This window comes from Colossoma macropomum, unplaced genomic scaffold (genome assembly GCF_904425465.1).
Source record: "Colossoma macropomum unplaced genomic scaffold, Colossoma_macropomum, whole genome shotgun sequence".
Classification (NCBI taxonomy): Eukaryota; Metazoa; Chordata; class Actinopteri; order Characiformes; family Serrasalmidae; genus Colossoma; species Colossoma macropomum.
Window position 1 is genome coordinate 3,663,923 of NW_023494791.1, and position 15,211 is coordinate 3,679,133.

At 39.2% G+C, this 15,211-nt stretch overlaps 1 protein-coding gene across 1 annotated transcript in view; it reads left to right on the forward strand.

The window, feature by feature from the left end:
- Window positions 1-226: 226 nt before the first annotated feature.
- The window catches only part of lrrc1 (leucine rich repeat containing 1), a 76,618-nt gene continuing 61,633 nt past the window's right edge, over window positions 227-15,211 (forward strand). Inside the window, exon 1 of the mRNA XM_036573671.1 lies at window positions 227-916. Within this exon, the coding sequence (XP_036429564.1) occupies window positions 758-916 (159 nt within the window). The 5' untranslated portion in view covers window positions 227-757. The remainder of the gene's footprint in view (window positions 917-15,211) is intronic.

Genomic DNA, 15,211 nt, shown 5'->3' on the forward strand with positions numbered 1-15,211 from the left:
CACTTCGCCTGCAAGCGCAGACACTATCCAAGATACACTCAGTAAAGCATATTGTATTGTGACATAAGTTATCGTGATTATGGTATATGTTGTCATATTGTCCAGCCCTAATAATAAAAAATAACTTTAAAAAAATCACTTCATTTTAACTGTGCAGGAATTTTGAAAAAACCGGTGGAGTTGCCCTTTTAACCCTATTCCTGGGAAAGGGGCGGAGAGACTGGCGAGGGAGGAGCGGTGACGTCGGCTTTGGAATGAGGGAGTGAGTGAGTGTTCCGGGTCAGAAAACTGGACTAAGAGGAAATAAAGTCGTGCAAAAAAACAAAACAAAGCTAGAAACTAAAAAGACGAAGGAGAATCCCACCCGAATAGACATGTAAGCGTCCCGGGGGGAAGAAGTGATGGCACATTTCTCGACATTCCAGTGAAGACGTGGCGGGAATGAGCAGGAGAAGAGGAGGAAGGGGGGAGAGATTTGAAAAAGTGTAACGGAGGAGGAGAAGAGGAAGGAGTGGGACTGAAGCCCATGTCTGTCCGCGCTGGGAGAGCGAGCGGCCCGGAGAGAAGAGCGGAGAACAACCGCGGATAACAGAGCTACACTGTAACCGTCGCTGCGTGTTTACTGGTTAGTGTGTTACTTAGTCCGCGCAGAGCGGGCAGTGGACCTCCTCTCATCTCCTCTCCTCTCCGAGTTTGGTGTGTGTGTGTGTGTTTGTGTCTCCTGCTCTCCCCGTGCGGCGCTTTTTCCGCCGGTGGGATGTTTCACTGCATTCCGCTGTGGCGGTGCAACCGTCACGTCGAAACGATCGATAAGCGCCACTGCTCGCTGCTTTACGTGCCCGACGAGATCTACCGCTACAGCCGCAGCCTGGAGGAGCTGCTGCTCGACGCCAACCAGCTTCGAGACCTGCCCAAGGTAAGGGGGGAGGGGGAGGTGAGGTGAGGGGTAGGGGTGGTCAATGTGGCAAGAATAGTATACCGCGATACTTCAGTACTTTTTCATATGGAAGCCCGTTTGCGTCACTGGATATTTAGTAAGTCATAATGACGATAAAGTTTGACTTCTGATTTGAAAGTTTGACGTCGTTATTATGGGATACTAAGTCATAACTATGATAAAGTCATTGTAATGAGATACTAAGTATGCCAGTAAGTCGTTATCATGAGATATTATCTCATAATCATGAGTAAATGTCTCATGATAGTGACTTACTAGGTCATAAGTATGACTTAGAATCTCATAATAATGACTTACTATGCCATAAGAATGACTTAGAATCTCATAATAATGACTTACTATTAATATCTCATAAGTATGACTTAGTATCTCATAGGTGTGACTTAGTATCTTATAATAATGAGATTCAGTCTCATAATTATGACTTAATGCCCATTAGTGTCTCATAATAATGACTTACTATGTCATAAGAATGACTTAGAATCTCATAACAATGACTTACTATTAGTATCTCATAATAATGACTTGCTGTGTCATAAGTATGACTTATCTCATAGGTGTGACTTAGTATCTCATAGTAATGAGATTCAGTCTCATAATTATGACGTAATGCCAATTAGTGTCTCATAATAATGACTTACTGTGTCATAAGAATGACCTAAAATCTCATAATAATGACTTACTATGTCATAAGAATGACTTAGAATCTCATAATAATAACTTACAATGTCATAATTATGACTTAGTATCTTGTAATAATGAGATTCAATCTCATAATTATGACTTCATATCTCATAATTATGACTTTCCCAGAATTATGAGAAACTTTTCTCGTTATTATGGGACGCTAAGTCATTATTATGAGATACCAAGTCATAATTGTACAAAACTTTGCCTATATAATTTTCCAGTGGTGGAAACAGGCTTCCGTATTTTCTTGATACATGATATGCATCACAATATTTAGTTTTTCTGAGGTTTAAAAAGTTGGAACAGACGAAATAGAACGTGTAGTATATAGAACTAATATATTAATAATAAACACATAGAATAGATAACTAATATATTAATGATAAACCTGCATCCGCAGTGATTTTTATTCAGTGTTTCTCAAACTGCACTCGGTCCAGTTAAACAGGCCCAGTTACGTTCACTTTATAGTGAAGCGTGGTTGGTCAGTGCTCTTTAAATACTGATGATATCCACAATATGCTAAGAAAAGTGTATTGTGACATAATTTATCACGATAATGATAAACAAAAAACAAAAACATATTGCCCAGTTCTAGGTGGGGGGAGGGTGGTCAGAGAATGCCAGCCCGTTCAGCTGCCAATGGACGCTTTGTTCACTGCAGAACAACTACCGCTGGTGGTGAATGGCCCATTCAGGGGCTGTTGTGTAGCACCAGAAAGTGCCACAGCTCACCTGCAGGGCTTTCGGGCAGGTACAGTCTGTGAATGTGTTACGCAAGAGCAGATAAGGAGAGTCTCGCACACTGCTGCTTTTATATGACACCTGGAGTTATTATTCTCCAGGCCAGGGGGGGATTCTCAGTTCAGCCAGAAAACCTGAAGGGCCCATACCCTGCATTTTTGTCTCATGTTTTATTTTTTTCCCCTGAGGTCCAGATATAACATTTGTGTGGGTCATAATTCATAAACGGTCATAATTCGTATTTACTTGACCAATTGACCTCTTTTCATCTCTTAGAGATAAGCAGGCTGGTTTTATTACCGTGCTTTTAAGGCTGATATACATATGTTTGTATAAATACATGCATATATATAAATATGTTATTTTTCAGTTTTTGACATAGTTTGAAAATGCCTGTTGTCCTTTACATTCTTTGTACATTTCATGATGAATGGACCAAAAGAAATGGTCCAAAATGATTTGGAAAGAAGTCTGGTTCCATTGACTTACACTAAAAGTAACGTAGGTTTTTTCCTTCTCCTGTAAAGTTAACATTTTGGAGATACAAGTTTTTTTCTGACAACAGTGAAATATAATGTGTGTGTGTGTGTATATATATATATGTATATGTGTGTGTGTATTTAATGTATGTGCGTAAACATGTTGCACCTTTCTTGAAATGCAAAAAGCAGACACAGTTTTGGCATGAATGGGCGGAGCCAGCCTGCTCTAGACTAGGTGGATGTATGTAAACAAGTTGTTTTTGTGACATCACAAAATAGGGTGTCTTTGCAGCTTTTTTTCTCATGTGTGGGCTGGGGAGTGAGCGCTACGCTTTGAAACTTTAGTAGTATTTGCATACTTCGTTAAAAGCGAGGAAATTAAATTTTTCTATGATAAGAGCCCTTTAACCCTAAAGTCAGGCCTGGCCAGTAGGAAACGTGCTGAGGGCCATTCCTATTGGAATAATCCTCAACTTTGGGTTTAAGTCATCTGGCAAACTCCTAAATCCTGCTTTGTAAAATACTATGCAGGGCTTTTTCTTATTATAAGCGGTATAAGGAGTCGTGTAGGGTCTCCGAGACCACTAGGGCTGTGAAAATGTATGTTTTTATGTGTATCATGATATTGGCAGATAAATATACAATGAACACGGATGACTTTGCTTCTGAAAAAGTGACCTGTCCAGGGTGTTTCCTGCCTTCTGCTCAATAAGTGCTGGGATAAGCTTCAGCACCCCCTGCAACCCAGAAGGATAAGCAGCTTAGACCGTGTGTGTTCATTATTTACTTGTCTTATTTGGATCATTTGCATGGCTGTCCAAATTGAGGCCTGCAGGCCTCGGTGAAGTTTGATGGCCCACCAGAAAGTTACCCTAGCCCCGCCCCCTCGCCCAGTGAGAGAACAAACACTTTTTATAATACATATAATTTATTAAATTCTTATTTTCATTTTAAAAGTGTATTGTTTGGAGTGTTTTAGTAACAAATGTAACAGATGTGGCCTAATCTTATAAAGTACAGTTTATAAACTGTCTAAATTCTTATCTATATATTGTTTTGTCTTTTTGGCCCTTGGCCCACCACAAACATCACATTTTGGCAAAAGTTTAGGCACCCCGGTATAGATATTTTTAGAAAATCATCAAATGTGGATTTTTTATTATTTTTTTATTCTTGCATACAAAATAATGACTAGGGTGATGCCCTCCAAACGTTCTGCTGCAAGAATGAATGAATAAAATTCAAAGTGGATTGGTCCAACAACTGGGTAGCCCCCCCAATAATCTCTTGGCAACTTATTGTATATCTCAAATATAGATTAAATTAAAATATGCTTAATAGACATCTTAGCTGTTATTACATAACTGATTTAATCCAAAGGTGGTGGCACCCCTTCAACTTAAGTGTTGCTCGTTAGGCTTCAGTTGCAAACAATTGAATTTGAGTTTAAAGGGTCTGTGTCATTGAAAACTGTTTTTATTTAAACTGAAATTTTAGCCGTTTTTGCTTGTTTATTATATGCCTCTATTAAAGTACAAGCCAAAAGTGTCCAAATTGGCCTATTAGCCATCTTCTTCCCAGCTCTGTTTTCTGGATAGGTAACACTAATAATACTGTCGAATGGGGCACTGCACTGTTGGGTGCGCACAAACTCTCCCACAAGTGTCTGATACACAAGAAAAGCTTATGTTTTTTTCTTGAGAGTGAAAATATAAGCAAAAACACCTTTCACTCTGCTAGCGTGCATGCTAAAAACATTAGATAGCTACATAGTTAACAAACTCACTGCTTACTCACTGCTGCCCTCTAAACATGTTAGAGCACCAAGTTAGAAGTTAAAACATTGTTTTCATTCTATTGATGCACCTAATTCACATTTCACTTGTAGCGGCTTAATATTATTCTCAAATCTAATGTGGAAAATGATCGTTGCGATCGTCTCAAATAATTGCAATCAGGTGATAATGTGATCATTGTGACAGGCCTACACACTGTTCACTCCATAAAGCCCATATATGGAAACCAAAGCTACGTTCACAGTACAAGCCTCGTTGCTCAAATTCGATTTTTTGCTCAGATCCGATTTCTCTGACACGATGGTTCTCACTCGTTTAGGTAAGTGACTCAAATCTGTCATTAATGTGATGAACCAGCGTCCTGAAATGATTCACATGAGCACATCCTACCCAGTAACGTCACGTGAATGAATCACATGCATCATCAGCACAAACTAACGAGCAGAACGAGCTTCGCTGAGAAGATAATTAACTCTGATCAGCTCTCAGCTTCATTATTAGAGCGAGACGAAGGAGAAAAAGGTGAGATGAGCTGCTTTTCCACCGTTTACAGGCTTTAACTTCTGTTCGGCGCTGTTGTCATGGTAACGCTGAATGATGGCACACGCACAGTGGGAAAGAGCACATGAATTCCGATCTGAGCGTCACATTAAGGTCGCACGGCCACGAATTGGATATGTATCCGATCTAGGACCACATATGAATGGCTCAGGTCGGATTTGAAAAGATCAGATTTGTGTCCACACAGCTCTGAAAACATCAGATCTGAGTCACATTAGCGCAAGAAATCAGATTTGTGCCACTTCAACCTGGTAATGTGAACATAGCTTAAGCTGCAAGCCCATTCGTCGTTTTTGTGATGTCACAAAAACCAAAACATTTATATATATATATCCGCCTACAGCAGTTTAGCCCCACCAGTTCACACTGAAGTTATAAGGAGTGTTTCAGCTTGATCTGTTTCTAGAATGAGACACAATACAGGGCGGAGCTCATTTACATATATCAGTCTTAAAGGCACGGCAACAGAAACAGCCTCTAATTCTAAGGGAGACCGAGAGGTTCAAAACTGCTCATGTGAAAATGAATTGTGTCTGTATTTGGTACATAACAGTACACAGACATTATAAGTGGATTTCAGAGAAAAAGAAATACAAGGAAAGTGTGGGATATGGGCCCTTTAAAGGGAACGTCATCGCTTTGTGTTCAATCTGTATCACTCAGAGTGAAGGATATTAACCCTGACACAGTTTGATTCCTCATGGGAGATACTTTTTCTAGGTGAGGCTGCTTTGGCCTAACAAGTCTACAGACACACAGGCTGTTTTAATGCTAACTGTTTCAATCAGGGTGGACTGTAAACCCTGAAGACGATACTGACTCTGCAGAGCTCTGAGGATCTGATGTGTTTGGGTGTTTTTTCTGGGGTGAAACTGAAGTGTTTTGGTTAATCTTTTATTTTTAGTTTGTACTGATGTGAAACACCTAGGAGGCATTATCTCTGTCTGACTGTGGGGCAGTGATAGGATTTGGGTCAATATAATGAACCGTCGCATCAGAGGCTGAGAGTAGACAGCTTTTGTCAGGTTAGTTTAGGCCTGTGTTTCAGATTGAAGCGCTGATCTGAGAATTTCATGTACTTTTCATGTACATGCAGTCATATGCAAAAGTTAGGGCGCCCCTGGTCAAATTCTGTGTTAAGTAACTTGTGAAAATAAGTCAATATATCCTCTACAGAGAACACACTTCTGCACATTTTAATACACAATTACTGTTTATTAACTGAATTTAACATATTAGGGGAAAAATAAAACATAAAATAAGGTCTGGATATATTATATTTTATGACTTATGTTTTCCAATATGTTAAACCTGGGTAATAAATAGAAAGTGTGCATTAAATTTAGCAGTTAAAGTGTTATATTTAAGTGTGTTCTCTTGTTTTCACTTAGACAATCAACAGAATGTGTTAAAGCTATTGCACACAACTGTATATAACTGCATTAGGACTGAATTAGTGCAGTAACCCAGTGTCGCCTGAACACTCTGCTCTTCAGGAGTGAAATACATATGTAAATATCTGCCAATACTGATACGTTTCTGATATCATTGTACATCCCTGGCAAATTCTGTTTAACCTATGATTTAATTTATATTCATCTATCACGCTCATATAATGTATGTCACTCTTGTCAGAACAAAACCTCCAAAATGGTAACTTTACAGGAGAAGGAATAACAAACTTTATTTTTAATGTAAGTCAATGGAACCAGAGTTTTTTCCAAATCATTTTGGGCCGTTTCTTTTGGTCCATTCATCATAAAATTTATTCCCAATGTAAAGGGCACCAGGCATTTTCAGATTATGGCAAAAACTGAAAATTGAAAAAAAATTGGGATATGAGGTTTTGTTCCGACGACAGGGATATTTTGAATTTTTCTTTCAAAATCTCGAAATATTTGTGTCACTTTGAATGAGTTTTCTCCATTTCTCATCTTAAATTGTTGCTCGGTGTGCAGGGAACTCAGCATTTCAGCATAATTAAGTGGTTCAGAGTGGTTTGGTGTGAAATTCTCCATTCTACAGAAACTCACCAAGTCAGAATTGTTCACAGTGGTAGTATTTGTGATGACCCCTGGTTCCTATCACCACCACTGTAAAGAAATCTGAGCTGGTAAGTTTCTCTACAATGCAGCATTTCACATTAAATCACTCCGAATTACTTTCTTTACATCTCAACCACTGAATTAAGCAGAAATTTAAAAAGATTGGTGGAATTCCCCTTTAAGTTAGGACACTGAGCTTCAGATATCTGAGAATACTCATTTGAAGTGACAAAATACACCGTAGGGCTTTTTTTGCGAATAACTTTGTCCATAAAGCTTTGTCTGTGGGTTGCAGTGGAGATGCTAAATCTGGCGTGCAGTGCAGTTAAATTGACCGCGGGCGCTGCTTGCAGTGTTCCCTGGCATGTAAATAATCGAATCCCGAGCCTGGCTCAGTGAACCGGTAACAAATAGGAGGAGTCTTCCAGATCAGTGGAAGGTTTGAGGCTTCTGATCAGAATGGCAGTGGAGGATCCGATCAGACGTTCACTCACCCCAGCCTTCGACAAGAGGAAGGGATTTTCCCCATTTCGTCACCTTTAATCAATAGCTGCACTGATCTTCAGGGTTCGGTAGCCTCATTCAGAGCTTGTTGACATCAGCGAACGTGTAAATGTCACAGCAGCAGTTCTCACTGTGACGTTTAAAGGGCTCATTTCTCCCACTTTCTTTATTCATTTTCCCCTAAGTCCACTTAGAAAGTTCGTATACCTTTATGCATGATAGTAAGGGTTGTTTTTGTTAAAGCATGTATGTAAACGAGCTCTGTTTTGATTGGCTGCCCTGTATTGTGCCTTATTAAAAAAGCAGTCTGGCCTGAAACACTCCTCATAACTTCAGTGTGAGTGGGCGGAGTCAAACTGCTGTAGGCTAAATATGCAGACTGAGGATGGTCTTTGTGACATTACAGAAACAGTGAATTTAACCTCTTATTGACCAGGGTCTATTTTGGTTTGTCCATCTGAATTTTCATGACCAAATCGTAAGGCGAGTTATTCAGTAACTGCATGAAATAAATGTAATTTTTTATTTTTGTTTTATTTATTTATTTATTTTTTGTAAAAGTTCCCCTCAGATTAGCAGAACGTGTTTTATGATCACACATATTGCTATATGCTTACCATTTACTGCTGAAAGCCAAAAATCATAGACGCTCTTTGTATTATTTTATAAAAATAATGTTTACAGTGCAGATCACTGAAGAGACGCCATCTGTTTATAGTTTATAGCCCAGATTTGTGGAAAAATGGGTCGACTTTCAGTAGAAAAAAAATTGTGAGTTCAGCTTCTTTTATTATAAGGGTTTAAAATTACATCACCCATCTATTTGACTGGAAAGAAGACAGTTACAGCTCTCATACGATCCCCCACCTTTAGAATGTAGCTTATGAAATATGAAAGTTATGAAGAATATGACGAAGTGCGTTTTGGAACCACCGGTGGTCCCAAGGAGTTAAAAAGGTTAAAACATGCAGTTTATTTTCAATATATGGGCTGTTTGGTCTGGGAAATTAATGATGTTTTGAAACACTATCAGTATTTACATACTACATCAACCTATTTTATTAAAAAAAGTGTTTTTCTATGAAATAAGCCCTTTAAATAATTTCTGTAAGCAGTATTAAAATAAAATGCCTGTTTTTAACCAACATATGAACATCATAGTACAAATGGGGAGGCGTGCAAGTGGAACAGTATTGTGTGTTGTGCTTGTCATTTCATCATGATCATACCTGATAATTGCCATATAATCCCATACTTATTTATGTATTTATTTAGAGAGCAGAGTGTTTAGGTGATGCTGGGTTGCTGCACTAATTTAGTCCCAGTTTCTACATTTTTCAAATGTACAGTTGTTTGCAAAAGTTTGAACACCCCCAGTTAAGTTACTTGTTTTGTTGATAGTGATAATGCGTTACATCTTCTACTGGCAGCATTTCAAAATGATTTATTTCACTTGTAAATCATTACAGATCAATGCAGTAAACTGTGAATGGTTTAAATGAGCATAAAGTTTATTATGTAATTGTACAAGGTCTCAGTATGAACCTCCTCCAGCTGTACGGACAACATCAACGCCATAGTCAAATTCATCCCACACTCGATTGAGCATGTCAGGTGTCGCTGCACTCACGGCTCTTTCAGTGCGATTTCGGAGATCGTCCAGTGTTGTGGAACCAGCGACGAACGCTCTGAGCTGTTGGAGGTTCACTGCCCACGGAAATCACACTGCACAGTTATGACGGATTCACTCTTATTGAAGTGGAGAACGCAGAACGCTTTCTGCTCAGGGGTCTCATCTCCTCTCAGACTGAAGGGAGCCATCTTCCACTGACAGTCAGAAACTCTATGACCCCCTCTTTCAATTGTTGTGTGATTGGTTCCTAGGCACCTCACGGTTGTAAAAATCTGGCGCTTTGAAATCAGATGAATCTTTTTGAATCATCCTGTATTTTAAAATCATGAAATAAACAGTAATTGTGTGTTAAAATGTGCAGAAGTGTGTTCTCAGTAGAGGATGTAGAGGAACATGTTTTCACTTAGAAAATCAACAGAACATGTTTGACCAGGGGCGCCCAAACTTTTGCACTCAAGAGTATAGCTAATTGTAAAGATATATAGATCACCAAGACCATGCATCAAGTGGGAACCCACATACCCACCCCTGCCCCGGGCAGCGTGTCACTGGAATACAGCTGCTGTCTGTGGTTGGAGCAAGTAGCAACAGCGCTAGTTATTTCATCCTCAGTGCACATTTTAGCCTCAAGACAGCTTCAGCGCCACAGCCTGGAATTCATCACCCGCCTGAGCGTCTGAACGCAGTGGGACACCGACGAGTAGCCCGGGTTAAAAAGCTGCCCAAGTGGGCTGCGTGGGTTTTGTTTTGATTTGCTGCTGCTAACGACTGTTGTTTTGTCCTTTAAGAGTCTGTGCTCAGATGAATGAACTCGGGCAGCTCTGTGTTTTATTATCTACATGTGGAAACATGAAAACGAAAGTCATCTGGCTAAGTATTTGTTTTCTCTTACAGGGCGCTGTATCAGGGCTCGAACAGTTCCTGCTTTTAACCGTTTACTGCACATCGCTGTTGTTGGAACAAAACCTCGTATCTCCAAAATGGTAACTTTACAGCAGAAGGAAAAAACCTACTTTACTTTTAATGTTAGTCAATGGAACCAGATGTTTTTTTCCAAATAATTGCTTTTTTTTTATTCGATTAATCATGAAATTTACACACAATGCAGGCTGCAACAGGCATTTTTAAATGATGTCAAAAACTGAAAGATGCCAAATATGGAGATACGAGGTTTTGAAGCTGTGCTGTAACGTAGTGCAGGGGGCCATCACTGTGTTTCTTCTAACCTGTTAGCTAACAGGCTAACAGCCCAGACAGCGAGCATATATCGGCCTGCTGGTTTGATGAGGTCGGCAACCCATTGACTCTTTGCCACTGCTGGTCCACTTACGGACCACCCAGATTACTGTCCTGCATACAAGCTGTAACTAGTTTTTAGAGACTTTTATTTTAGAAAATAAATGTATACAATGTTTTTTTATAAACAATCGAGAGAAAAATAAAAGTAATGACTAGGTCTATAGAAATGATGCTATAGAAAGTGTTGTTGCTAAAACTCTGCTAGATTAAAATTATTTACTAATCAAAGTGTAACTAAAGATAAAATCAGTAAATTGGGCTGTAAGTGGAAAATGAGTGATGATAAGTGGACTTTGGGTAATACTCCGCTTAACCGCCAGTGGACCGACATTAGCGGGCCAGCAGTGGACCAGTGTCCTCTTACTATCAGGGAGGCTTCAATAATACTGAGAAACAAGCTTCAAATTCAGAAGATTCACGCTATAAAGCACATATAAAATAAAGAGTATTTTACGTATATGTCTGTTACAAGAGCCACATACGCGTGTTTAAGTTAGAATTGGCATAAAATGAGATTATAACTCAGCTAGCTTGGCGCTAACAACACCGCAAATTCCAATAGAGACGCTAGTGGAAATTAGCATTATGCGGCTAATCAGGCTTATAAAGTGATTTACAGGCTTTCTGCATTAAAACATTGCAGTGTAGTGACAAGAACTGGTTGATCTGACAAAAATATTATCATGATAAATTACCTCACAATATGTTACAACATGCTTTACTGAGCATATTGTTGTCACATCCAGGACAGTGTGAACAGGAAAAACACACTGAATCTGACATTTTCAATTCCGATTTGAGACGTGTTCATATGTGGTACTGAAATCCGATGCGTATCCGAAAAGCAGCAACGTGACTCAGTCTGAGCAGCCGGATCGGAATTCATGCGACTTTTACATCAATCCAACTCGACGTTCATCATAATTTTGCGCTGCTGAGACTCAAAAACATTTAGGCTGATGTTTCTGTACCAAAACATTAGAAGAGACTCATCGCAGCCACTCTGTGTTCGAAGAGATTTCGAACTAAACGGCTGAACGCGGCCGTAGAAGAGCGAGGCTGCAGCTTCTTTGGATGCGAACCAAAGAAGTGGCCGCGCCCTTTTTTACCGTGAGCTCGAACACATTCTGGGTGATGAGCCCAGCTGTCAGTCAGGGAAGCTTCATTAAGGCTCCTGTGATGCTGGTGAAGATGAAGCTGATCCTCCGGGAGCGACTGGCGTTGGTTGGCAGTCGTGATTGTTTACCAGCAGCGTGAAGCTCTGTTCCTTTGTGCATGTGGGTCAGTTTAGGAGCTGATCTGTTCAGACTGATGCATACAGATCACATTTAAAAAATGATGTGAACAGCCAAACAAAAAAATCGGATTTGGTGAGAAAATCAGATTTGGGACACTTTTACCTGCCGTTTAAACGTTGCCTAAAGAGATGATCCATATGTGTGACTATATTTTGATCAAAGTGAGAAAAGCTGGGTTTTATTTCTCAGGAGCCGAATTTCAGAAACATGAGAAAATGGCTTAAGTCTCTGATTTCAAACAGGACTGAACCACATCTAGGAGACGTGCATGAGGTTAAGTGGAGATCTGTTTTACAGTATTTCTTTCCTCTGGGAAAGTAAATTGACTGTTCTCTAGCTCTCACAGGGAGCTTGTTTTGCTCCCGTAGAACTGCTGACTGGCTATCAGGTCAGCTACGGACAGTTCTGTTTGCTGTGCCGTTGGCCTATTTCAAACCGAGCGGATCCCAATCAAGCTCCAAATATTGACAGAGGAGGTTAAAAGGTTAATGTATGCTTGTCAGGGTGGAGGAGGGGTGAGAGAGGCTTGGCACCGAAACGAGAGGAAGTAACAGGGCGAACAGGTTCTGTGTTTTTTAGCACGGGCTCCTGATAACATTCTGGTTACCTTCTACCATCTCAGCTCCTCAGTGTCTTCTATGAATGACCCTGGTTCATGAGTTTGCATGCAGGTTTCAAGACTGTGGTGAAAAGACCCTGCAGTCAGTGTCATGCGGCCCACATGTTGCTTCATTGCTGTCTGTATCTCTGTTGTCTGGGGAGGGTTAGCAATTCGCTTGGAATACATGAAGAACAGGAAGGGTAACATTTTTTGCCTGACACTCTTCACACTGTTGTTTAAGTGCAGATGGCCGCAGAGCCCTGTAGGATTTAGTTACACGTAGGCCTAAGCTGTGCGGATATTTCGGAGCAGGTTTGATATGTGATATGAAAAGTAAAGCAGTTGTTTATTCTGTTTTAGTGCAGAGGCGCAGGGTCTGTACATCTGACGGAGCTGCATTTCACAACACGAGCGGTTCAGAATGCTCTCAGACAGCAGCTGTCACTTATAAAGGCTTTATTAGGCACTGGAGTGAGGAGCCTTTACGTCTGGAAACTCTGGAAACCGGATGTTTTTTTTTTGGGTTCAACTTTTTATTACATTTAACATTACGTTTTACAGCAAGGGTGGGGAAAAGTGAGGGATAGGATAGATAGATAGACAGATCGATAGATAGATTGATAGATACTTTATTGATCCCGAAAGAAAGTTAGCAGGCAGTATCAGTCACACAACACAGGACAGCAATAATAATAATAATAAGGGTGAAACAGTATAAAAAGAATACATATAAAAAATAAATAAATAAAGAATAGAAGAAGAACAGAAGGGGAAGGTAGGGTGGAGACATAGATTTTAAGAAATACACACAAATCAAAAATAAAACAGACAATACATAAATAACTAGGCAACTAGTTGGACAATTTAATTGGAAACCAAAGTTCTTGAATAGAGTCATATAAATTCTCCCAGTTTCTTATTGTTGACTGTTTTGTCTTGTTAATCTTCTATCTGCTGTAAGATTTTCCATCTGAACTATATTTTCAAAACTAGATATTCAGAATTTCATAGCTGGAAGCTGTGGGGCGATTCAGAGTTACAAGACAGTTTTCTTGATAGCTGTAAAACCTGCCATCCCCATCCTTCGCTGAATCAAAGAAAACTGAAGAGCTGAGTCATCGTTTAAAAGACATAAATGTGGTGACAGTGGATCACTGAGATCAGGTGCTTTAGATAATATATCTACTGTAGAGGCCTGTATATCTGCGACTTTAGAACATTTCCAGAATATATGCGTAAATGTACCAGGTGCAGAGTTACAAATATCACAGGTATAACTAGACATACGCTTCATTTCATATCTCCTGTACGGTGTTGCATGTCGCTGTTGTCGGGACAAAACCTCGTATCTCCAAAATGGTAACTTTACAGGAGAAGGAAAAAACATACTTCACTTTTAATGTAAGTCAATGGAAACAGACCTTTTTCCAAGTAGTTTTGGGCCATTTCTTTTCATCTGTTCTTCATGAAATTTACATACGATGTAAAGGGCAACAGACATTTTCAAATTAAGTCAAAAACTGAAAAACTTCAAAAATGGAGATACAAGGTTTTCTCTGTGAACTGTTTTATAATGGATAAACTGATGTGCCAAATTTTTAGAGGAGTGACCTGAATTAGTCCATGTAGTGTTGCAATTCAAGGAAGGACCGGTACAGGAAAGCTCTCATTCCCACAGTTCCTTTGTATATAAGTCTACCAAAGTATTATAAATTAAAGATACTCGTTTTGTTGATTTTCTAAGTGACAATAAGTTTACACATCATCCTTAACAGGGAATCAACTTAAATATGACATCTTTCTGTAATTTTAAGTGCACAGTTTGTGTTTATTTGCTGAATTTAAAGGTGTCCTTACAAAAAAGTCATGTGAATTTCACGTGAATAAACATATGTGGTTTTTGCAGAATTCACATGTTAAAAAATTAGTTTTTACATGTGAAAAAAGGTGCGATTACAGACCTAACATGTAAAATGTATGTGACTTTCCTGTAAAAGCATGCACTATGAAAGATTTGGAGACGTTTCTGGGCAATATGACAGTGTTTATCGTTATCATGAAAAATCACATCACAACATCCCACATTATGCTTTTCTAAACATATTGTAGATATTGTCAGTATTTGAAACACTTCCCAACTGCATGTTTGATTACAAATCACGTATAGTTAGTCCAGTTTAATTGAATTTAGTGCAGCTCAGTGTGTGAAATATTATATATTTCATATGTAGTTAAATACAAATCATGTTTTTGGTAGTGTTTTTAAAAATGTGTCTCTGCATTGTCCGTTCCAACTTATCAGATATGACTTACTGTTTATCATGGAAAGTTCTTGAAGTGTCATGATATTACATTTTTGCCATATCACCCAGATCTACTCTTTGGTGGGAATGTGTAATTGCACTCAGCATGTGGAACATTTTGTAACGTTGGTTGTGGATGAATCTGACTTTTGCAAGCGTGTTGACCGACGATTCAAAGAGAACTCAGTCAAAACGTGGTGAAGGATGTGTTTTCTGAGGATGTGAGTGAATTATCTACTATTATCTACTATCTACTATTGTCATCAGTATGATGTTGATTTTGAGATCATTTGAGAC